Raw genomic sequence first — 23,557 nt, 5'->3', positions numbered from 1 at the left:
GGTCCGCGACTTGGAGTCCTTAATTCGGCCTGCAACGTAAGCTATTCTGCTTTGGGGAACATGAAACGCGAACCATGCCTTATGGGGCAACAGGGGTAGGACAACCTCTTGCATCTCCAACGTCTCGAGCTTCAGCTTTCAATTAATATTGTACTCTTCTCAACTTCTGTGCGCGTTTCTTTCTTTTTAGTCGTTTCACCGCATGCGATTCGAGCCATTCTATTTGTACACAAGTCTCTCGAGTCCGCTTTTATTCCCGTCTTGAATGCACAGCCTCATGTCGAGGCTTCTTTCAGGGTCGTATCTGACAGGAGGGGGGGGAGGAATCATGATGATGATGCGCTCACTGATCAGGCCGTGATGATGCTAAATCCAGAAACTTCGCATTAGGTCTAGACTGCATTGAAGTCTAAATAATGCGGTTGAAGGAGCAGTTGTGCAGTCATCGCCTTCGTCATTGGGCTGTGAGATCTGAGTTTCGTCTGTCTTAATGCAGGAGTTATATGTGCAACATGGTTGCTGAGCTGGCAATGCGAGGACAACAAACCACAGATTCGATCGCTTCTTTGCTACCCAGACATAAAGAACTCTCAACCGTTCTCTCCTTGTTGCTATCATTATCGTTCGTCCGTGTTGAAGTAACGAAACGACCCAGCATATCAATGTGTGGGTTGATGCTCATTCCATTTTCCGGGCTCCTGGCCGTGGCAATCATAGCTGATGTCGAAACAGAAGCACGACCCTCATCTGCGGGTTACCCGTTGGCATCAGGCTGGGTTGATTGGCTTCCACCCGTCCATCTAATTCATGCAAATGCTTGCAAGGCCCATGCTAGGGTCCCATGCGGGATCCTTGTACAGCCTAGGATCCCTCGACCACTTCTCTGGTTACGAGATCTTGAGCGTGTCTCTCGTCTCTTTTGGTCCAACAACTTCCTGGTCTTCTCTCCCCTCTTCTTTCTCTTCTATTCCACGGACCTTCTTTTCATTCGTTATGGTCTGTCGACTGTTGGTTATTCGTTCGTTTCTTACACTCATTTACCCTTCTGTTTAGTCTGTCGTTTCCTTGCTATATTTGCTATCCTTGAGGCGAGCTGCGCTCATCATCGTAGTCTTTCCACCCTTTTGACCATACAGCATCATTTTCACCTCAGATGTCACCCAGTGATCAACGCACCTTCACACTTTGACTGTTGACCAACGAGTGTCGTACATGATCGATCTCCCTTGGCTTACATCTTCGAATCGACTTCGCCACATTGTGTGACAGCCTCTGAACAAATCAAACCTCAAACTCCGTCATCTCATAAACCAAATCACATATACGATGGAGGGGCCTCCTTCTACCCGGTCATTTAGACCATGGGTGTGGGAGAAGCCTGGCTCAGTCATGAACTTTGAAAACTTCGAAAGGTAACCAAACAACAGAAGTCATGTTTGACTACGGCATCCAACTAATCCGAGATAGTATCTCAGAAGAGCCTGGCTCCGCGACGACTACACGACCCCCGACTAGTCGGACTCGAGGCTTCACCACTTCCTCAGGGCGGCAGACCGTCAGATGGCCCTTTCACAGCTTCAGCAACTCACGATCTTCCATTCCCAATTACCCTCGCAGACCGTCCAACTCTCGGTCTATCCCGCACAGTTCGGGCTCTTTTCCTCGCCGTGCTGCCGGCAGCATAAGTCGTTCTGTCTCTAGCGTTCTTGGAAGCGACATCATCCCTGACTATGTAGTCAACTTCATGCGCGGCGAGACGCCGGAGACTCTCGCTCGAAGGCACCGCATTCCAGATAGTCCCGAGCCCGGACAGTTTCAACGCCCACAGGAATCTCAACTCGACTTTATTCATTCAGCTCCCAGTACACCCGACAACTCGAGGCCGGGTACTCCGAGGGCTGAACGGGAGAAGATGCTCATGGAGGAACGACCGCAGCCTACCAGATCTCTTATGACAGGATGGAGAGCTGGTGTTGCAGCCAACATGTTCCTGACTTTCCTGATTCTTGTGGCTTCTGTGGCTTGTCTCGCCCTCGCCTCGGCCCAGGGACATATGTCAACATGGGAATCGTTGTTAATGGAGGGTAGTTCGACTACAGTTGAAGGTATTGCTAGAGGGATCTTGGCAGCCGTGAATGTGTTTGCCATCATTCTCATCGCTGGAGCCAACTACGTCGTTCAAATCCTCAACAGCCCGACTCGTGCTGAGGTAGACAACGCCCACTCAGCCTTTAAGTGGCTCGACATCGGTATCCCTTCTCTACGAAACATGTCACTCATCTCTTCGACCAGGGCAACGCTGTCAGGTATCATGATGGCGTTTGCCCTCCTCTCCCAAGTAATGTATGCATCCCAGAATCTGACGACATGTATTGTCACTGACAAATTGAAGATATAATTCCATAATTATTACTACCGAACACACCGAGAAATCTAAATCATCGCTTAATGTTAACGGACCTCTTCTCGCCGCTATTACGCTAATCAATGTTGTTCTCATACTCACTTATGCCATCGCTGTCGCATTAGCACTCACCAGACAAGTATTCAGCCCACTCGTCACGCTTGGTGATGCTCTGAGCTCGTTCCTCGCCGATCCCGATGTCAGCACTGAGGATTCATGCCTCATCACCAAGGAAGAGATCAAGAAGGGATTATGGGGAGACCGAGAGGGCAAGTACTGGTATGCCAAGACAAGCCGCTGGTTTAATGTTCCCTCATTCAACCGATGGGCTATTTGGTTCATGACATGGATCATGCCCGTGGGGTTGGCAGCTGCGGCTCTGGCACTGGGGGCTGTGAAGGAACCCAAGGAGGCCTTCACTGGGTTTGGCAAGGCGGCAGTGGTATATGAGCTGCCCACGGGAACGTCAAGGTCTGGTCTGGCCGTTGTGGCTGCGTTGCCCCAGCTCCTTTTGGGTCTGCTGTACCTTTCCAGTAACGCGCTGCTCACCTTGCTCTACCTGTCTCACGAGCTCTCGCAGTTTACATCGGACCTGCTTCCTTTGCGTGTGTCTTCAGGACAGCCACTCGGTTCACAGACGACTTCACTATATCTCACCTTGCCTCGGCCTGTATCCTGGATACTCTTCTTTCTTGTTACCGCAATGGCTTTTCTCCTCAGTCAGGGCATTCTTCTCGTGTCTGTGGACGGCAGTAAGGGAACCACAACGGGAATTGGCTTCAGCCCCCTACCGCTACTTATCCTCCTCGCTCTACTTGTGCTACTCGGTCTCGGCATTGCTGGTCTAGCACTCCGGCAGGTGGATCCTCGTGGTTCCGTTGAAGGCGGAGAACCGGCCGGTAACCCACTCGCTTTAGTGGGCGGAACGTGTTCGGCGGTTCTGAGCGGACGATGCCACCGAGTACCGCGAGAGGGCGGCGTTGAAACACTCGAGGTTCGTTGGGGCGTGGTGCGAGAAGGTGTAGGGATGAACGCAGGACATGCGACCTTCTCTGGAAGACCAGTGGGGGACATCATGGTTGGTAGAGCTTACTCCTGAGGAGATGAATTTATACTAGCCGACTGGTTGTTTCGGGGAACACTTGCATTCTTTATAGCGGGTCTGATTATTCTTGGGATGCTGACGGTGTTCTGTGATAAGAGCGCGGTTCATAATGTAGGCACGGATGATATACCTGGCGTCTATTGGGAAAGGGTTTCATGTGAAAAGTTCGAATAGTTGAAGAGTCGAATTTCTGTGGGTAATTTTTGCGCAAGGCTGAGGTAAAACTGCTATGAAGTTGAATACACCAGTTCGACGTGCTCCCATGTGCATTATGGTGTTTCAGCCAGTAGAAACGGTCGACTAGGGTGAGAATGAGAAGATAATGCCCAACAAAAGAGGTCAGGTCACACTTGTTGGTCCAGATATCTTATGTTATGAAACGACTTGCTGGATATGAGTGGATAGAATCAGAGTTGGGACATATGATCGGCAACTAAGATAATCAAAAATGGGTCATGGGCTCACGGTCGAGGTCAAGAACGAACACGAGACGGATCACTTAGAAGAGTCAAAGTCAAAATGAGGAATAAACAAGGCGAATGGTGTCAGCAACAGATGATTCGGACCCTCCCCCACGTTATACACCTCTGTCAATAGTTGATGGTTGGGTTTTTAGAAACAAAGAATTATCGTAGTGACAAGACAAGGGGGGAATGAGTCAGCAAAGAAACAGATTCTCTAAATCCATCTTTCCCTGAATCTAGGTAGAAAGGAACCCCCTTGTTCTCGACCTTGTTGGGTAAATGAAGTAGAAGGTCTAGAAGCTGACTTGGAAGACACAGACTTTGGTTGGTCAGATAGGGGTAATCTCTTTAAGCCACAAGTGGCCAACTAAAATTCAGCCCCATTCATCCCCAGACCCAAGCCAAGGTCATACGATTCACTGCCACATCAGCCCAAAAGTCGGGCGTTTCTGACAATTAGCGAGGTCATGATTGGTCGGTTGTCTCTTTCCCTTCCCGTTCGGGATCTCCTGCCTGCCCAGTCTTCGGTTCGGAAGCAGTTCACTGTTTACCTTGAGTGGCAGGTGCGGGTACTGCACTTTCCCTTTGGTTGATGAGATGACCCCACAAGGATACAAGCGGAAGAGTTGGAGCATGGCAGGTAGGTCAGGTCCACTCCAGGTACCGACGTGTTGGCTTAAGGAAGGGGCACCTGGGCACCTCATTTGAGGCAACCTACTAAGGTAAGTACTTAAGCACAAGGTCTGCACTTCTCAGTCTGTCGACCTGTTTTCTTTGACTTTGACTTTACACATAATTCGATATACATACTACCGTACTCATACAATATTCGTCCATATAACTCAACTCTCCTGGGCTTTCTCCTTACGAACAACTCTTCGACCTCGACTACTACTTACACTCTACGACCACAACCATCATCATAATTAGTCTTCGCTTTCAGCCTTAACACCCCAAACATGACTTACACAATGACCGCCCACCTCTGCAAGCAGATCTACGCTTCCTGGCGTCAGACTCGACAACCTTCTCCCGACCTGGCTCCCCCAACACAGACTCCCTCGTCTATGTTTGGTCGTCCCATCTCGCGATCCCCTTCACCCCCTGCTCAGCGATCAGAGCGACGCCCTTCGAACGCTTCAGACTCAGAATGGCACCCCAACAGTCGTCACTGAGGAAATATAAAGACTTACCATTTTGCTTTATTTACCCATGACTTATGAGACGGGCCGAATTTTTGCATTCAGGACACGGACACAGCATCTGGCGCACATGACTTTGTTATACTGGACGTGGTTTGAAGCCTTCGCTAAACTTCCTCTTCCACATTACGCCCAACCTTCAAGATTCTGGAAGACCCCAGCACCTCTTTTTGACGCCTCCTGATACGGAAAATCGAATCCTGCAAAAGTTTCATCAACAAATCTGCCAACAAACTCTCCCTCAGACGAGATGCATCAAAAACAGCCCAGATCTGTGGGGCCAGTATGACACCATGGGACCACAAGGTGTCAATCACGAAATCTTGTGCCAGAGTTGCATAAGAGATGCACCCCACGTCCGCATGAGAAAACGCCAGAAACCGACATGCGAATCGTTATTTCTTCTGATGGAATACAAAACTCTAAGGCACGATGTAGACGTACAGACTGGACAGAGACCTTTCGGATAGAGGCTTTTCTTTTTTACACTTGTCCTTCAATTGTTCAGTGGTTGAAATCAGCAACCTCTTTTTCACACTACCTAGATACCCAAATGAATCTCTATATTCTGAACCGAATACCATTGCCTATCCCTCGATCTCGAATCTCTAGATTCCTTCGTTCGACCCCTGGCAACCCATGACTCGAAATCGATAACAGTGGCATGACCATCTGCCCACATTGAATACCCCCTGTAATCGGGGTGCGCCGCTGATCCCTTTTTGGCGGGGTGCTCAAAGGATTCGCTGTGGCTGGTAAGCTCTATCCTTGAAAAGGTATTTCATCACGTGTCATCACGACATCAAGGTCAAGACTCGATCAAAATTATGTTCAGTATCAGCATAGAAACCATTGACCAAGTATTGATTATCTAATTATCCTTGGGCAAAGCCAGGAGGACATCGCGCATAGCTATACCAGGCATAGATCCCCTACCCCAAGTTCATCTTTAGCCTTCCCCAGATTTTAGCCCGGCTGGTTCTCCAACTCCTTCAGCTGGAGCAAAAAGTGCTTTTCCTCGGATCGGATCGGCTTCTCCCACCGATCTCACCTACTTGGACCTGGCCTATTTCCGAACCGAGCTATTCAACTTTTAGATGTTGACCTGCCCTACTTCATCATGGGTCTAAGAAAAGGATGACTGATGACTGACGTATGTAAGTCGGTCCTGTGTTAGGCTTCGATGTAACACCAAGCATTCTGCTGTATCGCTAAATAGTTAAGCATATATGCACTAATATAAACAGAAAAGTGTCTGTGCTAGTGTCCATTTGTATCCGCTTCGCTTTGCTTTTTCGTTTACGTCGTTTCGTTTCTCGTGCATCAAGTTATATCCTATCCTGTTTCTCCTTGTCCAATGACCACGAACCGAACATGCGTTCCTTTGTCCTCATACAAATCCCTCGATAACCAGTTCAATGGCCATATCTACACGTCTCCGAAGGCTACCTATCCACCTTCTACATGCCCTGCTTAATGTTGAATATACCCCCCATCCTCTCCGCGTCCACCGGCGGCTCCTCCGCTTACATCGCTTCCGCGTGCTATGTCGACGTCTCTACATTGCCGACGCAGCCATCGTATCGATGGTGGGCTTGGATGTTAATCTTGATGGCTGCTCTTCCTCTCCACTACCATCTGGAGACTCCTGCAAGGCTACATTGCCCTGGATTCGCCTCTTGGCAGCTCTCTTGTCCGCTTCCGTGATGTTCTCTGCCTTCTTTCGCATATCAGGAGTCCACTGTGGCTCACTAGGCGTGTGGCCAACAGACATGCCAACTCGGACCTGTACAGCGAATTAGTAGCTGTGCAACTCACCAATGTAACTTACTTACCAGAGTTTCAAGTGCATCCTTGCTATTGTCGACAAGATCATCGTCAAACACCATTCGTCCAGGTTCAAAAAGAAGCAGGATCGTGCTGCCACCAAACTTGAAGTATCCAAGCTCTTCTGCTCGGTGGACTCTATCGCCCTCCTTGCGGGTAATGACAGTGCTGCCTACCATCATTGCACCAACGCAAATAACCATGACGCGTCCGTGGTGTTCACTGTCAATTGGCACGAGAACTCTCACGTTCTCTCCGTAAACGTCCAGAGCCGATCGAATAGCCATGGGGTTTACTGTGTAGTACTCACCCTCGATTGTCTTGGGCTTGCCCATGACACCGTCAACAGGGATGTGGAAGCGATGGTAATCCTGAGGAGCCAGTCGGAAGATGCCCAGAGCTCCGCCCTCAAATCGGGACACATCCTCAGGGTATGCGTCGCCGAGAAGTCTCTTCATGTTAAACTCACGACCCTTGACCCAAATCTTAGTAGCGACTGTGATAGAGTTGAAGACGACGCTTCGACAATCGGCTGGTGAGACGATAATGTGAGGGTTGTCGGGCGCAGAGCAGGGTCGAGCGCCAGGCTTCAGGGCACGGTAGAAGAACTCATTGAAGTTGTTGAACTCATCCAACGGCAACAGAACTTCCGACATGTCGAGACCGTGGAAAGCAATGAACTTTTCAATTTCATCCTTAGATGCAGGATCGTCAAACTTCTTACCCTGCTTGATACTCAGATTTTTGAGTAGTTTTCGGACTGTAGCCTTGTTAGTAATGCTGGTTTTCCAGGCGAGCACTCTGCTTACTTCGTTTGTTCTCCATATCTCGAGATTTGAGTCCCTTGTACAGCAGACGAATACCGAGTCTTACATAAACACTCATCTTCTCCTCGTTGATCTGACCCGTGAGACGATCCTGCACAAGGATATTGGCCGAGTTGGCACCCAGCTTATAACCACCGTAAGAGATCTTGGTAATAACTTTCGAGTACCACTTGCGCTGCGCCTGGCTGGCTGTGACAAATCCACCCACTAGCACGCTGTTGACTTGCCTCCAGTCTTGGCTTGCGCATGTCGCAATATGGGTGATGATGTCAGCATCCTTGCGCTTGTTGAGTCGCGGCTGGTGACAGATAGGACATTCTCGGATCTCTACGACGTGCTCTTCAGAACGGTCGTCACTGCTGTCAGACTTGTCGAGGGGATCGCCCTCCTCATCTGCAGGTGTCTTCAAAGTGGGGACATTTGAGATGGGAGTCTGAGTTCCCGACGTCGAGTCGAGTTCTAGAACGCTGGGGGTCTCTGAGCCACCGCTGTTGTGTCCATGACCGGGCACGTGGAGGAGGTTCTTCATCTCGGGTACCAAACCTTTTAGTTTATCTGCAGCAGTGCCTGAGGATCGTCTTCGTCCTTCCAGTTGGTCCTCCAGGCAAATGACGCACTCATCCATCGTAAGCTCCCAATTCTCGTCGTTATCAGCATCACGGTGGGGGAATCGCTTGAAAAAGCCGTCGATGGTATTCTCGGTAAGCGTAGAACCGAGAGACTCGAGCATAGTTGTGAGCTCGATTCTGCTGATGCGACCACTCTCATCGGCATCATATTGCCGAAGCATGGCTCGCCAGAACTGTTGCCGGAGGGCATCATATGGCATGTACTTCGCGCGGAGGTATAGAACGGGGTTGTGCTTCTTCTCCCACTTTTCGGTGTTCTTCATCTTCAGAGGAACGTTATACTCATAAAAGTCGGCATCTCCGCTGTCCTGGTTGGCCGAGTCAGGATCAGAACCAGTATTGGCGAGGACATCCGCCGGTGCCAGCTTGTTAGGATCGGGTGCTGAGGTGGGAGCAGGGGCGGGAGTCGCTGATGCCATGCTCGTGTTGGAGGCGTGCTTGCTCAGTGGAGGACGAATCATCTTGCTGATACTGGAGGAAGAGTTGGATCGTGACATGGCGAGCTTCTTGAATCGCGATCGCGAAGGAAGCGGTTCGGCCTGTGCAGGGGCTTGGAGATCATAGAGTCCGGTTTCGGGGTTTGCTTTGGGGGCTCTCTCGATCAATTGGTGGATTGGAAGATCGCACGAAGCAATGAAATCGTTGCCGGAGTATTTATCGTGGTCGATGACAGTAAAAGCGAAAGAGTATTGCTGCTCGTGACTTTGGATATGAAACAGCATCTTCTCATTATAAACAGGGTTGAGGTCATGACGAATGCGTCGAGTTCGGTATGTCTTCTTGCCGAGGGATGCCACGACGAAAGGGTCCATATCGAAGCTTGTGCGTGTAAGGTTGGATTCGGGAGGCAGGTCTGTGATCTTGATGACCTCAAGGTAGATGATTCCAACAACGTCAGAGCCACTGCTGGCAAAGGCATAAGGGTTGTTGCGTCTCCTCTTCTTCAGTCCTCGAATTCGAAGTCGGCGCTTGCGCTTGGTAGCATCTTGTTCACCTTCATCCTCATCACCCTCGTCGGAGTCGTCTTCGTCGAAATCGTCCTCGTCGTCGTCACTAGGACTATCCTGAGGGTTGGGGGCGGATTGGGAACCTGTGGGGGCCAGGTTCGGTGTCATCGAGGGTGTTACGTTTCGAGAGCCAGCGGGGGCGGTTCCTACAAGGGCTTGGAACTTTTCGAGGATTTGCTGTGGTGTCGCTGACGGGTTCGTCGAGTCGAAGAGGGAAAACTGTAACTGGACCTCACCAGAGACAACACTCGTCTTCTTGCCGGGACGCTTGCTCTTGAGACGATACCAGGTAGGTTCCTGTTCCACCTTGTCGTTGTTGAAGATCTCTTCGAGAGCGAGATCGAATTCGCCCATGTAATCTTTTCCGAAGCGGTCCTTGTCCCAGCAGATGACATCCAGGACCAAGTTCTGGACAGATGTGAGGGGAATTTCCTCGGTGACGTTCCATTCGGGGTTGAGTGTCTTCGGGACATCGTTGGTTACGATTCGAGAGTCGCCGCTAGAAAGAACGAGGTACTGAAGATTAACTGTCAGCATTTGGTTGGGGATATGGTGTCAAGAGAGGGACTTACAGGATCGGATGTGCCGCTTCGATCCTTGGCTGCAAGGTCTTTTCCCTAGCAAGATGTTAGCAGAAGTCTGATGGAATGAATTTACCCTCGGGTGTTCTCTCGCTGCATTGCTGCTGCGTCGAGTTGAGCGGGCAGAGAAGCGATGATGGCGGGAGAGACCTGCAGCCAGCCCGTATAAGAGGGCGTGGAGTACATAAGTACCAAGGGACAATCGATACATACCTTTATAATATAAACTCTAAGGGCCAGGCCATTTCCAGCGTCCCTCGAAGGGCTCGTGCTATCATTTTTCGAGCGCATGGGAGGACTGTTGCTGCGGTTGTTTTTGGTTCTTCCGTTGGTGTTGCTGACGGAGTGTATGGTTGTGGAGGAAGAAGAGGAGGATCGAGAGGTCGATTTGAGTCGTGTTGGGATGATGCGCACCATGACGAAGAAAGGGCCTTGGCTTGGCCGGACTGGGGCTTCAACAGCTGGAGCTCCCTGTCACACACAGCACTACAGTCTCAGAAGTTATGGAGGGTGATAGATCGATCGACAGCGGGGGGTGCTGGAGCTGTACAGCAGGTAAGCACCTGGGCTGGAAGGGTGTGGTGCGTCCAGGCGTCTCAGGCGCTCAGCTCAGGCGGATTTCCAGGCGATGACACCCACAAAGTGTCCTGCAATAGGTGTCCCAGGGGTGAGGGCCAAGGTTGATTCCGCTTGTAGCTTTGGGGGGTGCAGACCGTCGTGGGATTGGTGGGGATGCTTGGTAGGGCGGGGAACGAACAACCAAAAGTGACGTAGTGAAAATCAGGAACAGATTTGCCCTATTTCAACCTGTTGTCTTGAGTATCCCTCTCAAGTTAACCTGTTGATGTTGTAAGAATTTTAAGAGTGTTGTCGCCCGTTTCAGCTCGAAATGACTTTAGGGTTGGAGCTTATTATCGCCGTTTTATCGTTTAGGATATGTACGGTTTGCTCGCTTCCACAGATTCAGCTCAGCTCAGCTCAGCTCTCAAGTAGAAAATGGTTGGTAGCATGAATGAAACCCGTTCTCGACCCCTTTTTTTTAATGGTGTTATAAGTCGTCGTGTCGGCTCGTGGCTTAGATTGGCTGCTTCATTCGATATACGCCGTGACCATTCCCGCTGTATTTTTTTTTTTCTTTCCTCTCCTTTCTTTTCTTTTCGCTCTACTGCTCTTCAATGATTGCTCAGCTCGTACTCCCAGCTTCGTTCTCTGACGACTGCCCAGGCCAAGCCACGGCCAAGCCCCGGTATCAAGTGTCAGCGCCGTCTGAGCCGTGAATGTGGGACAAGGAACGCGAGAAGATCCGTCTGTGATCGGTCGGTGGAGTACTTTGATGAAAGTATATTGGTTGATGGTGGGAGAGACAGAAGTGAGTTTGTTGATGGTTGAGCGTAGAGGCACGTGAGGCAGAATATAAAGAGAAATAACAAGGGGAGAAATGATTCAAATTAGATCCAGCTCGGTAATAAAAGAGACGAGACGAGACGAGAAGTTGAATTAAACAAGATGAGGTACGAGAACTCGGGACGGATCGTGATACTAAATCAAGTATCATCCATGGAGAAAACAATTGGGCTTCCCCTGGTTGGCTCGTTTTTTTCTTCTTCTTCTAATCTCGTCTTATGTCTCGCACAACAGGTAGAACTCAGGAGAAAGAAGAACGAGAAAAGAAACAAAACAGAAAAGGCCGAAAAGGGGAAATGACCCTTGTTTTAATGCTATACAGTCGAGAATAAGCTCACTCCTTGTGTTTATTCTGCTCAGGGCAGCTTTCCTTCACAATGTCTACCTACCTCCACTAGGACCTCCAAATAAGTCAGGCCTGTGTGTCCCTTAGCCTCTAGACTCCAGATTCCAGGACTAGGCCACTAGAGCCATCCATGAATAGTGTTGGGGCGCCTTTTTTGCCGTGCCGATTCCGTGACTGGGGGACACGTATTCGACCATCTCTCGACCTAGTTGACTAAATGAATAAACCCGAATTTGATTGAGCTAATAAAAGGTACCTTGCCTTGAGTTGTCTCGTCTCGTGTTTTTTGGCTGAAGCGAAACAGAAGAAAATGCCTCTCATTGTTGTTTTTAACCTGGCAGAAGGCTACTGTATCTTACTTTGCCTCATCCGCTATTGTTTAGCCTCTTTTTCAGAGCTTCGTAAGTACATACGAGAGAGTTCTACTGGTCAGGGTAGTCTACCTCGCCCCAAGGTTACATATGCCCTCGTGTTAAATTCCTTCCATGACATGCATCCAAATCCCCTCGACTCGGTTCCTTTCAGAATAGGCAACTCGGTCTCGACTCTTGGCTCCAGTATTAATGGTGCCGATTGTCCGTGAACCTGCCAGATCCGAGTGATCATGGCTTGGCCTTGATACACTATCATGAGAGGCTCCCAATGTTTGAATTGTCGATCAAGATTAATATGAGGTACTTTAACAACTCTGCCACCGACAAGAGGCATACAGTAGGTTCACAGCATAACTAAGTCTGGGCCCTGGCTTATTATGTATGTCGGAGGCTAAACCAACAACGGAACATCCACCAATTTATTTCCATCACCGCTCAGATACGGACAATTAATCTCTCTTGTTCCTCCGTCACCGCTTCTTTTCTTCTTTTGGTCGTATTCTATTTCTTTGCATGTGATCAAGACCATCAATCATGCGTAGTAATCAATCATACTCCCCTCTTGGCCTCTGCCCTAAGACCGAAATACCCTTCTCGATTTGGTCATATTCTTCGAGCTCTGTGAGATACATTATAATAAAGGCGTCCCTCTAAATTCCAGGTAGGCATGTATATCAATTTCCCAACCTAAGGTAACTTGAACCTCCAGTCAGCACTCAACATTCAATTCCTTTTAGCAATAAGCAGCACAAGTCATCCCGACGTCACTGGAATGGTTCAAGCCCGCACTCATTTAACAAACTCCAGACCCTTGTCTCTATTCTAATTGTCCCCCAGGGCTGAGATCCTGAGACAACGCCACAAGCCACCAAACCCCTCTCCTCATCCGCCCTCAGTTCAATGTCACGTCCAGCTCCCATCTTCCACTGCTAGGATCAGTTCTATCAAAATGCGTCGATATCTCTCATGACGTCGCGACTATTTTTCTGAAATGGTTCTAAGCCATTCCGTCTCCAGTTGGGTCAGCTGTGGTCTCCGAAGCTTCCGAACGCCTCAGTTGAAGCTCTCACTACCTGACGTTTCGCATTGGTATCTGCAAACTGGATCATGGTCTCAGTTGACCACCCTACTAAGACTAACTCAACACTTTCCCGCCATTCATATGTTACCTATGAGGTTGTGGACATGCATGTGAAAGGTTCAGCAGATAAAAGGCATCATATCCTTCTGCAACGCTACGCTATGATCCCTTCAACCAAGGCATGTATCCTTCACTCCATGCCATCCAACGTGTGCCCCAAGTCCACATCTCTTTTGACCGCCCAACTCCTACCTATGCATTTCTCATATCACATCAATGCGGTCAACTCAATACAAATATATAAATAAGAGAAGGAACAAATAGGACAGGGTCCTTCATGAACGCCAGACTCTCAAACAGCTGGGCACGACCTCGCAGATGCCCCCCTTTCTAGTTGTTTTAAAACGTTCACGGCATCTGCAAAAAGAATGTTTCCTCCGCCCAGACAATCGTTTTCCAACGCCTCCTTCACAAGACTTACAACCTTTTGAGCCCCATTGCGGTGATTCTGAGCTTGCAACTCGGATGGCTCCAGATCCGCAACTGTCAATATCCACTGCTTTGCGGCTTTTGGCAAAATTTTGGTATTGTCCTTGTCCTGTTTATCCTCAATACCAAAGGCCCAACAGATCAACGAGCAAACGTAAACACCCCAGTAGTCCGAAATATCTGTCCAATGTATTGTTTGTTGCTGGTTGGATTTTCCTTTTCTGTCATCTCCCTGATCGGATGAAGCTTTGAGGTTAAGGAAGATGTTCAAAGCACGGGCAGCAAAAACAGTGGCGATTGCAGATGTGCTAGATTTACACCATTCGCCCAGTAATCTCTGGTGTTCCACAAAGATATTAAGGTCCGTCACCTTCTTGTTGAAGACCCAGCTCTGCCCAGATACTGATAATAGGTAGTAAAGAGGTGTGTAGTGAAGAGCCAGGTAGGTACTAGCAACTGCCGAGTCAGGAAATGCTCTTAACATAAGCATTCTCTCCCACTCAAAGTTCAGTGCACCCTCCATCAGGCCAACGTGTGCTGAGTTCTGACGACGCGAAATGAATAATGAGCATGCTGCAAGCAAGATTGCCGCGTCAAAGGCAGGCAGAGATGCTACATCAGTGGCAGAGAGCATCCTCATGTTGATGCTTGAGATGGGTTTCGGGTCCTTTCTTGTCCGTAGTCTTGTCCATGTTTGAGGATCATGCGCTTCCCAGGGTTTTGTTGTTGTTGCTGTAAGTGGAATAGGAAGAGTGTCTGGAGCAGTGTAGTCAAGACCAATGGCGGAAACATACGGTCGTTGATGATACCGTGAACTGTGGACATCCAGGAGGAAGCAGGCAGCCAGCAGTCGTCGTTGAGTTTCTGCAGCAACCCAGCTCTTCCAAGCCGACTGACCTCGGGGCGAAGAGCGAGAAGATTCATGGTGATGATTAAAAACCTATCGGGAGTTGAGCCAGGTATTCGAGGGGGGTATGAGGTCGAAAAGAAAGACATGATATTCAGAGGTTTTCCAATAGAAGAGAAAGATAAAGAATAGAAGAAGGGAAAGAAGAAGAAGAAGAAGAAGAAGAAGAAGAAGAAAACGGAAGAAAGAAAGAAAGAAAGAAAGAAAGGAATAATCAAGAGAAATCACGCGGACTAACCCTGTGGTAAAGTGCAGTGAACCGAGCAGAGGGCTGATGTGAGTGTGGCTTTCTACCACGAAACCGAGCATAATACTCGCAAAGTGCAATAGTTTGCTGTACTGGCATTGACCACTTTTCAGCTTGTGTAAACTAAGTGTATCAGCACCGGTCGACTGTCGACTGCTCCTTTGGCGAGCTCCTGTTCTCTCAACTCACCACTTTTGACTTTTGCCAGGCGTGTGCATGAAGCTGAGCTCCCTTCATGCGGTCGTCTGCGTTAGGGATGTATTGTGTCGCCAGAGCAGCCATGGCGCATTGAAGGACCTGTACATGCTCTGTCTCCTCCTCGGGTACATCCTCATAAGTGTGCTTATGGATGATGGGGTTCTTGGGGTGGACATGCTCCCAATAGGTTTCTAAGTATGTCGGAATTGAGTCTCTCGTCGCTGCAGGGAGAGATAGGGGCATCAGATCAGGAGTACTCAATAAGCTGCCATCTGAAGGCCCAGAGCTACATGCCCCCAATCCGAAAACTCCATCTGATGTTGGCAGCGAGGAGACAGCTAATAAAGTCTCAGATTGAGCGACAGCTAATGAAGGGGACATGCTACGAACTGCAGGAATAGGGATCTGATTGGTAGTGCTGAAAGAAGGGCCTTCGGAGTATCCAGGTAATGCAAGATCCATATCACCAAAGACAGACGGATATGCTTGTGGTGGAGTATCGGTATATGAATACGAGCCAGGGTATGTGTTGCTGTCCAGACTGGCAGTGATGTCATTTGCAGTCGTTGGGTAAGCTGGAGTCGCGGTCATCCAAGACCCGTTCGTTGTTGGCACGGAGAATTGTGAGCGCCTTGTGTTATCTGGGGGAGTCGAGAATGTACTTGTAGGAGCTGATGAAGACATTGAGCTTTCAGGCCAGCCTAGATCCGGGGGTGCTTCCTCAGGGATGGATGCTATTATGGACATGCCGGACATGTTTCTTGGTTCCGAATAGCTTGCTACAAAACTGTCGTTCGTTGGTAGTGTATGGAGCACATAGTTGTTTGGCCCGATGGGGTAGTTATCTGAGGAATTGTTCACGGTTGGCGGCGGATTGTAGGCCTGATGAGGAGCAGATGTCGATGCCACTGATGGCCATGAACCAGCCATATTCGAGCTGCTGTTTGCGGTTACTGCTCGAGGGTGTCTATAGACTTCAGGCATTTTGAGTCCTGGTTCTGGCGCAGAGTCTGCAGGGGGCAAGCTAGGTGTTTTCGGGCTACCTTGACGGCTATGTTTCGGGTCTCTAACATCTTGACCATCTTGCTCACTACTCTTGTTAGCCTCGAAGCCCTCCAGGTGTCACTATCCCAACGTACTGTCTTTGAACATGACGGTCGAGGAGGTCCTTGCGATGGAAAGTCTTATTACAGTTTTCGACCGGGCAGAATAAATCAGGAGCTGAGTGACTGAGCTGATGACGTCTGTATCCCATTGTTAGAAACACCTCTTCGCTTTGCGGAAGATCACAAACCTCAAGTGCTCTGCTCTAGAGAAGGTCTGGGAAAGTTAGATGTGAAGATCGTAGAGAAAGAAGAAATATACCTTGGGGCACTGGTTGCATGTGTGAACCGGAACACCTTTCTTCGCCTTGCTTATCTTTCTGGTTATAGGAGTCAACTTGACGTGTGCCTCTCCAGTGGCTGCTCCAGTGGTGAAGGGCCTCATGGGAGTGTGCGATGATGGGCCAGGCTGGTAGGAGAACTCGTTGGAGTCAACACTTGCGTTGCTACGGCGTCGGCTAGTCATGTTGATATTGGGCTTTGGTGATGATGTGTGATCATCGAGAGAAGATGTCATGGATGAAACAGGAATATCAGACCTGTTGTTATGGGAGGAAGAGGGTGGTGGATGTTTTAATGTAGTAGCATGGCTGTGGGTAGAGGGTGGCCTTGAAGTCAATCCGACGGAACGGGTTCCGGGACTTGAATCGACGTGTTCGTCGTCGGTATTCATGATATTCTTGAGACTAGCCATGGCCCAGAGTTGATAACAGAAGCACAAATCAAAAGAGGCAGTGAGTCCGGAGAATTGTAGATGGACAAGCCAAACTTAGGAAGACACAGCCCCCAGGGAGGCGTATGAACAAGTCCCGGCAGATGGGACGTTTTAGGCTCATGTAAAGAAGGTGGGCGATGAGGGTATAGAACAGCAAGCGGGAGTAATAGTGGGGGAGTTGGTGTAGAATTCGAGCAAGATCACAGACGGGAAGAGGTACAGACGGCTAAGGCTGGCGAACAGAGCGAGCCTAGTGTTTAGCAGGGATGCAGATGTAAATATGGGGCTCAGTGCAAGTGAGATATTTACTCTTGGTTCAAAGATAGGAACCAGGAGAGGCATTGCTGGGTTAGACCTGGGCAGGATTATTTGAGAGAGTGTTAGAACATGGATGCAAGGGGATGTCGATGTGATTGACCCAAGGTTGAAGACAACCCTGCGAGCTGAGTATGGGGCGCAGGACAGGGGAGTTGATGCATGGATTGAAACATGGATATGGACAAGATTAGATGCTTTGAAGGAGGTGAGGTGGAGGGGAAACAAGAGATGCACCTGATGCAAGGCACTTGTCTGCCTCTTGATTACTGTACGTAGTGTTTAAAGCGTCCTCGACACCAAAAGGTTGCGACATGGGGAGTCCATCCCATTGTTTGGTTTGGTTTGTCCATGTGCCACCCTCTCACATCGACCCTTGTCGCATGCTTGCCGCTCCCTGTTCGTCGAGAATGCGACAAGTGGCGGGACGGGGCCGCAAGCGCCATCTAAGCCTTCAAGGAACGGTACCTGATCGAGCAACTAGCGCGCCCAGGTGTGGTACCGTACCAAAAAGACACTATTCACCCCCGACCGATCCGATGGCTTGCGGGTGGTAGCTCGCGCTTAGACGTAGTTGGCGCAGACCTATCCAATGCTTTTTGAAGAGAGACAGAATGGCGGCGATGATCAGTAAGAATGGTTGTATTGAGAAAAGGGAAAATGTTGCACATGAAGAATCCAAAAATACCAGCACGGAATAGCAGCACAGAGGCGTAGAAATTCGAACTGGTGCTAGGGGATGCTCGGGCACTAGGGTTAAAATTGATTTTGGAGCTCCAGTTTCACAGGAAGCTAAAGCAATGCATCTGCATCTGTATCTGGGCACTGAGACATCGTGGGCACGAGCGTGGGCGTGGTCGGGCGGGTATGGCGTCAAGGCGCCTGTTGGTGGCTGCTCTAGAAGCTAGAACCGATCATGGCTTGATGTCTCCAGAATGACAACAGACATGACATCGCGCATTTGAAATGGGTGTGGCTGTCTGACAAGTATCGACAACGATGCGTAGGAGAGAAAAAAAGATCCAATACAGAAGAGGCTGTGTCTAGAAAGGTTAAGTCGAGGAAAATGAACTGGGGAGAGAAGGAAAGGCGGCCGACAGGTAGGCACTATACTGTACCTTCCAGTAGCTCTTGCTTGCATCAGTAACGGGTACCGGCTTACCTAAGAGCTTGACCTACCGACTTGGTAAGCATCCATTCCCATTAGTATGGTCCCGATATTGCCGATATATCAGCTATTGAGTTTATTGACACTGCCTTTAGATTGTGTTTTTTAAAACTTTCTATGTAATTACTTCCATCACTTCGATTGTGAAGCAACTCGTCTTTGGGGAACCCTGGGTCCATCCAACCTTACAAGTGCTTATCCCAAGGGTTTACTGGTAATTAGCTCCCATGGCCCGACCAGCCTCAATAGGGCCCGCGCCGTTACAACACTGTCCAGTGTCATTGTCCACATGGTTTAGGTAGGTATGTTAGGTTTGGTCTAAGCTTTTTAACCGAGTTCTCAATATCACCCACATTTAATCCGAATCGCATACTGATCTCAATACCAGTATCTCATTCTCATGACAGATGTATGTATTGAAACATTACTTGAAATGTTGGATCCTTTCCCCTGGTAGCGTCAATTCGAATCCCTGTCTGTTGTACAAGGGTGACATTAGCCCAGCCTTGCTGGGCGCTAGGGTGGCCAAACAAAAGTCTAGGGCAGACACACCACAGCTCAGCCACTCGATGGCTGATTGGTCAATGTTTCATGATGACCTGAGGTGACCTATTTTTACATCCTTGGGCTGCGCCTGTTGGGTCCTGCACAGACAAAATCTGCTTGTTCAGTGTGATGCGCTAGCTCAAGCAGAAAGTTAGCAGCGTCATGATAATGCTTGTTGCGATCGACAAATTAATTAATCAGAGACAAGGCATTCTTTAATTTGCAGATCGACGAGTCAATTCCTGCAACGCCTTGCGGCTCATTGTCCCATAAACTACCTATTGACTTATTGAATACTAATCTTCTTCTGAGTCGGGAACAAACCGTTGTGCTCGTCCCGAGCAAAAGGATATGAAATGCGGGGCCGGACCGTTCCACGTTCCACGCTGTTTCTCCCCGCCTTTTGGCTGGATATGGAAATAGGAAATAACAACGTCCACGAGACTACGCGGCACCAGCTGTCCAAGGGTTGTCCTTCTTTCCCAAATTAGATCATCACATATTGTTGTCTACCATATGTCATTCCGCACACTAAGCCTAGTATAAACGACCTTTTTCGGATTTTGAGGCCAAGACTCTGTGGGATTCGGCCCGCACGGAGAATATTCCTTAAAAGAAGTCCTCCACGAGACTCGTAGAGCTGTTTGTTGCAACCTTAGATTCATATCTGGGTGGACAAGCGAAAAGCCCCCAGCGCTTGGATCCCGACTATTTTTGTATTTAGAGGCTCTTTTGGACCAATACATTGACAAGAAGAAGCGGCTTTTCCCAATGCAGATCTTGCACGAAATCTACCCTGTTTCTGTCGCCAAGGTCTCGCTAAGATGCTACATGAACTCATCCCGTCACTACGTCGCAGACATGCCCATGTTGACAACTAGCTTTTCAGCACCGATGCACGTCTGGTCTGATTCGCATGTGCTCCTCTAGAAGTGGAAGCAGATCTACACATGGGGACACACCCCTTGACTTGGCACTTGTTGCCTGTCACTCACCACATGCCTCGAACTTTCTATACACCGCAATTTGAGTTTATGAACTAGTCGCCCATTTGAGTACTGGCCGAAATCTTCATGACCCTTGTGGGGGTCATCTCCATTCGGACGTTTATCCGGGCATCCTTGATCGTATCGTTTACCTATCGCAGCCTGGTACGAATCATTGACATTTAGGAGCTTGACATTTTCGACATCAACATTTGCAATCAGGTTTCTCCTGTACATGCTGGGGGACTGCTTTCTACATCGCATTGCAAGGCGTGGAGAGATTCCTGTTGCCTAATGTCGATCGTTTAGGTCGAGGCAGACTGATGCTGACTGTACGATCGACAAATTCAACCAGATATCACCTCAAACTCCAATTTACCACCATTGCCATGATGAAGTGGTCTCATCTGTTGGAACGTTACTTCTAATCATCCAGTGCTGTAGTAATCATCTGACTGAGCTCAATTGACAGTATAGCCGCCTAGGCGCCTAAGCGCAGGCGCCCCCAGATTGTGGTATTTGAGTGTCTGCGCCATCCGGAAAGCTGGATAACCTGAAGAGATTTGGCTCGGGCTGATTTGCTCCGATATTTCAGCCTCACCGAGGGGGCCATGCACACTGGCTTGGTTAGCTGTACGACAATAGTTATCATGTCAGCAACGAGGGGCTCGAAATAAACTCCCGAACCAAAGGATTGTACCTGCAGAGACGCATGCCGTAGCAAGGTGGTCCTAAGAATGAGAGAATGTCACAAAAAAGGAGAGTATCGGAACATTTGAACTGATCAATCATACTCCTCGGATTACTTCGCCCAACTGTCGTACAATCCCGTAGCTACCTTAGACAAAAAGAATCCGCGTTCAACAGTGCGCCGAGGTTACATCGTAGTCGCGAAAACATTCGATACATAAAACAAGCCAGAACGCCTTGTATACCGGTCCTGTATTAAAGCGCACAGCCGAATACTGATTAAAATAATAATCCAAAGTCCATTGCGCAAACATCTGTTGTCCCTATCGTGGTGACCCTGCCTCCTCTTCCTTCTGGACATTTTTAACCAATCTCCCACATTTGCAATCTGCATGACCATACAGCTCCATTTATAGCTTCGAAGGAGCGGCTGCAGCTGCAGCTGCGGTTGGAGTGATTGATGAGTCCTTTGGCGATTTGGCGTGTGTATCGCTCTCTTCAGACTCATCGTCGCTGGGGGGTCGGCTGCTATCGGTAACATTTCCTCGGCTCTTGGTCATCTAGACGATCGTTAGCTCAAGGTGGAAACTGTGGTGCATGTCCACTACTCACCCATCCTCGGACACCACCAACAAGACCGAGAGCGTAGCCAGTGATGAACTCTTTGGGTGTACCAGAAGCGCCTGGCGAACGTAGTGCCTCTGAGCTGCCTGCACTGTTAAATCGGGCGGGGCTCTGAGGACGGCTAGTAGGCCAGAACTGCTTGAGCTCACGACCGAGTTCTTGACCAGTAGTGGTCCAGTTGTTTGTGATGTTTTCCCGCAGGTCCTGAACATGTCGCTTGAGATCCAGCTCGTTCTTCTTGAGCCAGCTCACATTGAGCTCCTGGCGGGAAGTACCGCGCTTGAATTGTCGGGCAATGTACTTCTCGTAGTCGCGAACGATTCTGCGAGCTGTTAGAATGTTGGAAAGCATGGGTGCTCGCTAGCATACCTTGTGATGAGACCAGTTGTGCTCACACCTTCTGTTCGCTGTGTGACAAGGAACTTGCCAGCAGCCTTGATGGGCTGGTAGATGTCGTCGCCCTCGTCCGCGCCGTAAGGAAGATCATCGTGAGCGACGTAGTCGAGCTTATTCTCGTCGAGAAATTCGGGGGTAACAATCCATGGGCAATCCTCGATTACCTCATCGACCCATTTGCAGTGGCGGAGAGTTTCGGCACGCTCAGCGGCAGACATCACAGTCAAACCTTTGCGCTTGTGTGTTTCGTGGTCGCCTGTGACTCCAACGACGAGTGTTGTGTCAGGGAAAGCCTTCTTGGCCTGCTCGAGTTGTCGCATGTGGCTAAAGAGTGGTCAGCAGACAGTTCAGTTTCAAGAAGTTGGTCCTTTGACTTACCCAAGATGGAAGAGATCAAACACACCATCAGCGTATACACGAACAGGTCGGCCAACAGGAGGTGGGTTGGTCTTGTAGCCACCGGCAGGATCTTGGAGCTTGCCAATGGGAGGAGGAGGCATGGCCTCAATTCTTCGCTGCTCCTCTTCGTCAAGCTCCCTCAGAGAAGGCTTGCGACCCTTGCGACCGACTCGCTCAGCAATGTCGATGCTGGCTTCTGTCGTGTCGCTTGGCTCACCAGGATCCAGGGCATGGTCAGCGGCTGTCTCGAGGACACGATCCGAGCTAGAACGCTGTCTCTTAGGAATTGGGCCTCCAACAGCTGATCCTCGGCTGTGAAGTCGTCCCGACTCAGCGGCTGTTGTGTCTCCTTCCTCACCAGATGCATCACGAGAGGATGTCTGGATGCCATTATCACCAAGATCAGCGGCCGACTCCACGCGAAGGGAGTTTCTCTTGCGCTTCCCGCCCTGGGATGAACTTGATGGCGAAGACATGGCTGATAGATAAGACTGGCACTGACTTTGACTGTTGGGGGAAGATGACGTGGCTTCGGGGTCGGGTCGGGTTGTGGGAGAGGATGAGAGAGACCTTAGGAGTAGGGGCCTAGGTAAGTCTGGTCTTAATTATGTGCGTGCTGAGGAACGAGACGGGGAAGCGACCTGGAACTGCTGTAGCAGTAGGTAGTTATTAACCTGGAGAAAAACGGTTACGGCTACCGAAGCAGTTCCACGTTGACGCGAAAAAAACCGGGTCTTGAATTGGGTCTGGACTTTCTCCAGAGCTGATTGGGTTTGGGGCGTAATATTCCCTGTAAAAATCTGGGGTTCTAAAACTTGGCTCGCCTTACAACAGCACTTTATATGCGAGACTCTGAGGATACCGTCATCGGAGGCGATATATGATGATTGATAAAGAGCAGAAACAAGAAACAAGGCATGATGCATTGATCAAGGTTGGGACAGAGTCAAAAGCTGATATCTGTAGATAAGCCACTGCTTTCTTCCTTTCGAGTTCCCCTATAGCTCTCGATGGAACGAACGACATCGTCTAATTAAAAAAGTGGCCCGGCTTTCTCGTGTCAAAAAAGGAGTGTAATCTCAAACACTTAATAGCGCAACTACCATAGCCATCACACCTTAGATGAGACAGGCAACTGCTCTCGTGACAATGCTTGTTCACTTGTAATTGCGCTCAACATGAATTTTGTGCATCTTAATAACTGTTTTTGAGCCGAATCGTCGCGTCAAATGTCAATTTCTCCAACACGATGTGGATTGTGGCGTCATTGCTGTCACCCCTTTAGCTGATCTACATGAAAAGGGGGAAGAAGCTGGTGGAAGAGAGCTTGCAGTGGTCACATGATGACGCACGTGAGTGGTCGTAAATGCGATCAGATACTCGTATATTCATTCATCCAAGGTTCCTCATGTTGCCCAAAGAATTTAACAAAGCTGAGCCAATGGCCCAAGTCAGTCAAGCTTCCCCCCAGACTACCTATAGATTGCTCTTCGACTCAAGTAATCTTAAAAATGCAGCTTATG

The 23,557-nt window shown here is 49.3% G+C and overlaps 5 protein-coding genes across 11 annotated transcripts; 2 read left to right on the top strand and 3 right to left on the bottom strand.

The window, feature by feature from the left end:
• Positions 1-128: 128 nt before the first annotated feature.
• On the top strand, positions 129-4,194 carry FOIG_07114 (uncharacterized protein). The gene is made up of 3 exons (XM_031206495.1): positions 129-1,412; positions 1,468-2,343; positions 2,393-4,194. The coding sequence occupies exons 1-3, from the start codon at positions 1,327-1,329 to the stop codon at positions 3,501-3,503; spliced, it is 2,073 nt and encodes a 690-aa protein (XP_031063614.1). The 5' UTR covers positions 129-1,326; the 3' UTR covers positions 3,504-4,194.
• Positions 4,195-4,546: 352 nt separating this feature from the next.
• Positions 4,547-13,110, bottom strand: FOIG_07112 (phosphatidylserine decarboxylase). 6 transcript variants are annotated; one of them, XM_031206489.1, is made up of 6 exons: positions 12,053-13,110; positions 10,260-12,001; positions 10,038-10,082; positions 7,812-9,981; positions 7,011-7,762; positions 6,094-6,961 (listed from the first exon to the last, which is right to left on the bottom strand). In XM_031206489.1, the coding sequence occupies exons 2-6, from the start codon at positions 10,461-10,463 to the stop codon at positions 6,734-6,736; spliced, it is 3,399 nt and encodes a 1,132-aa protein (XP_031063608.1). In that variant the 5' UTR covers positions 10,464-12,001; positions 12,053-13,110; the 3' UTR covers positions 6,094-6,733. The 6 variants fall into 6 exon arrangements, with proteins under 6 accessions (XP_031063607.1, XP_031063610.1, XP_031063611.1 ...); XM_031206490.1 differs by having other exon boundaries at positions 6,222-6,961; positions 10,260-11,764; positions 11,840-13,110; XM_031206488.1 differs by having other exon boundaries at positions 4,547-6,961; positions 10,260-13,110.
• Positions 4,945-5,148, top strand: FOIG_07113 (uncharacterized protein; the record flags this gene model as incomplete). The annotated part of the gene is made up of 1 exon (XM_031206494.1): positions 4,945-5,148. One exon carries the CDS (start codon positions 4,945-4,947, stop codon positions 5,146-5,148), a length of 204 nt encoding a protein of 67 aa, XP_031063613.1.
• Positions 13,111-13,294: 184 nt separating the features above from the next.
• Positions 13,295-17,796, bottom strand: FOIG_07111 (uncharacterized protein). The gene is made up of 6 exons (XM_031206487.1): positions 16,458-17,796; positions 16,387-16,412; positions 16,232-16,336; positions 15,084-16,182; positions 14,886-15,017; positions 13,295-14,680 (listed from the first exon to the last, which is right to left on the bottom strand). The coding sequence occupies exons 1-6, from the start codon at positions 16,887-16,889 to the stop codon at positions 13,604-13,606; spliced, it is 2,871 nt and encodes a 956-aa protein (XP_031063606.1). The 5' UTR covers positions 16,890-17,796; the 3' UTR covers positions 13,295-13,603.
• A 2,807-nt stretch (positions 17,797-20,603) lies between these two features.
• On the bottom strand, positions 20,604-23,028 carry FOIG_07110 (choline-phosphate cytidylyltransferase). 2 transcript variants are annotated; one of them, XM_031206485.1, is made up of 4 exons: positions 22,014-23,028; positions 21,609-21,959; positions 21,228-21,561; positions 20,604-21,175 (listed from the first exon to the last, which is right to left on the bottom strand). In XM_031206485.1, the coding sequence occupies exons 1-4, from the start codon at positions 22,508-22,510 to the stop codon at positions 21,026-21,028; spliced, it is 1,332 nt and encodes a 443-aa protein (XP_031063604.1). In that variant the 5' UTR covers positions 22,511-23,028; the 3' UTR covers positions 20,604-21,025. The 2 variants fall into 2 exon arrangements, with proteins under 2 accessions (XP_031063604.1, XP_031063605.1); XM_031206486.1 differs by having other exon boundaries at positions 20,604-21,561.
• Between the last annotated feature and the right edge of the window lie 529 nt (positions 23,029-23,557).

This window comes from Fusarium odoratissimum (assembly GCF_000260195.1).
Source record: "Fusarium odoratissimum NRRL 54006 unplaced genomic scaffold supercont1.10, whole genome shotgun sequence".
NCBI classification, from domain to species: Eukaryota; Fungi; Ascomycota; class Sordariomycetes; order Hypocreales; family Nectriaceae; genus Fusarium; species Fusarium odoratissimum.
Note: the sequence above shows the minus strand (reverse complement) of the source record. Positions and strands in the feature narration are given on the sequence as shown.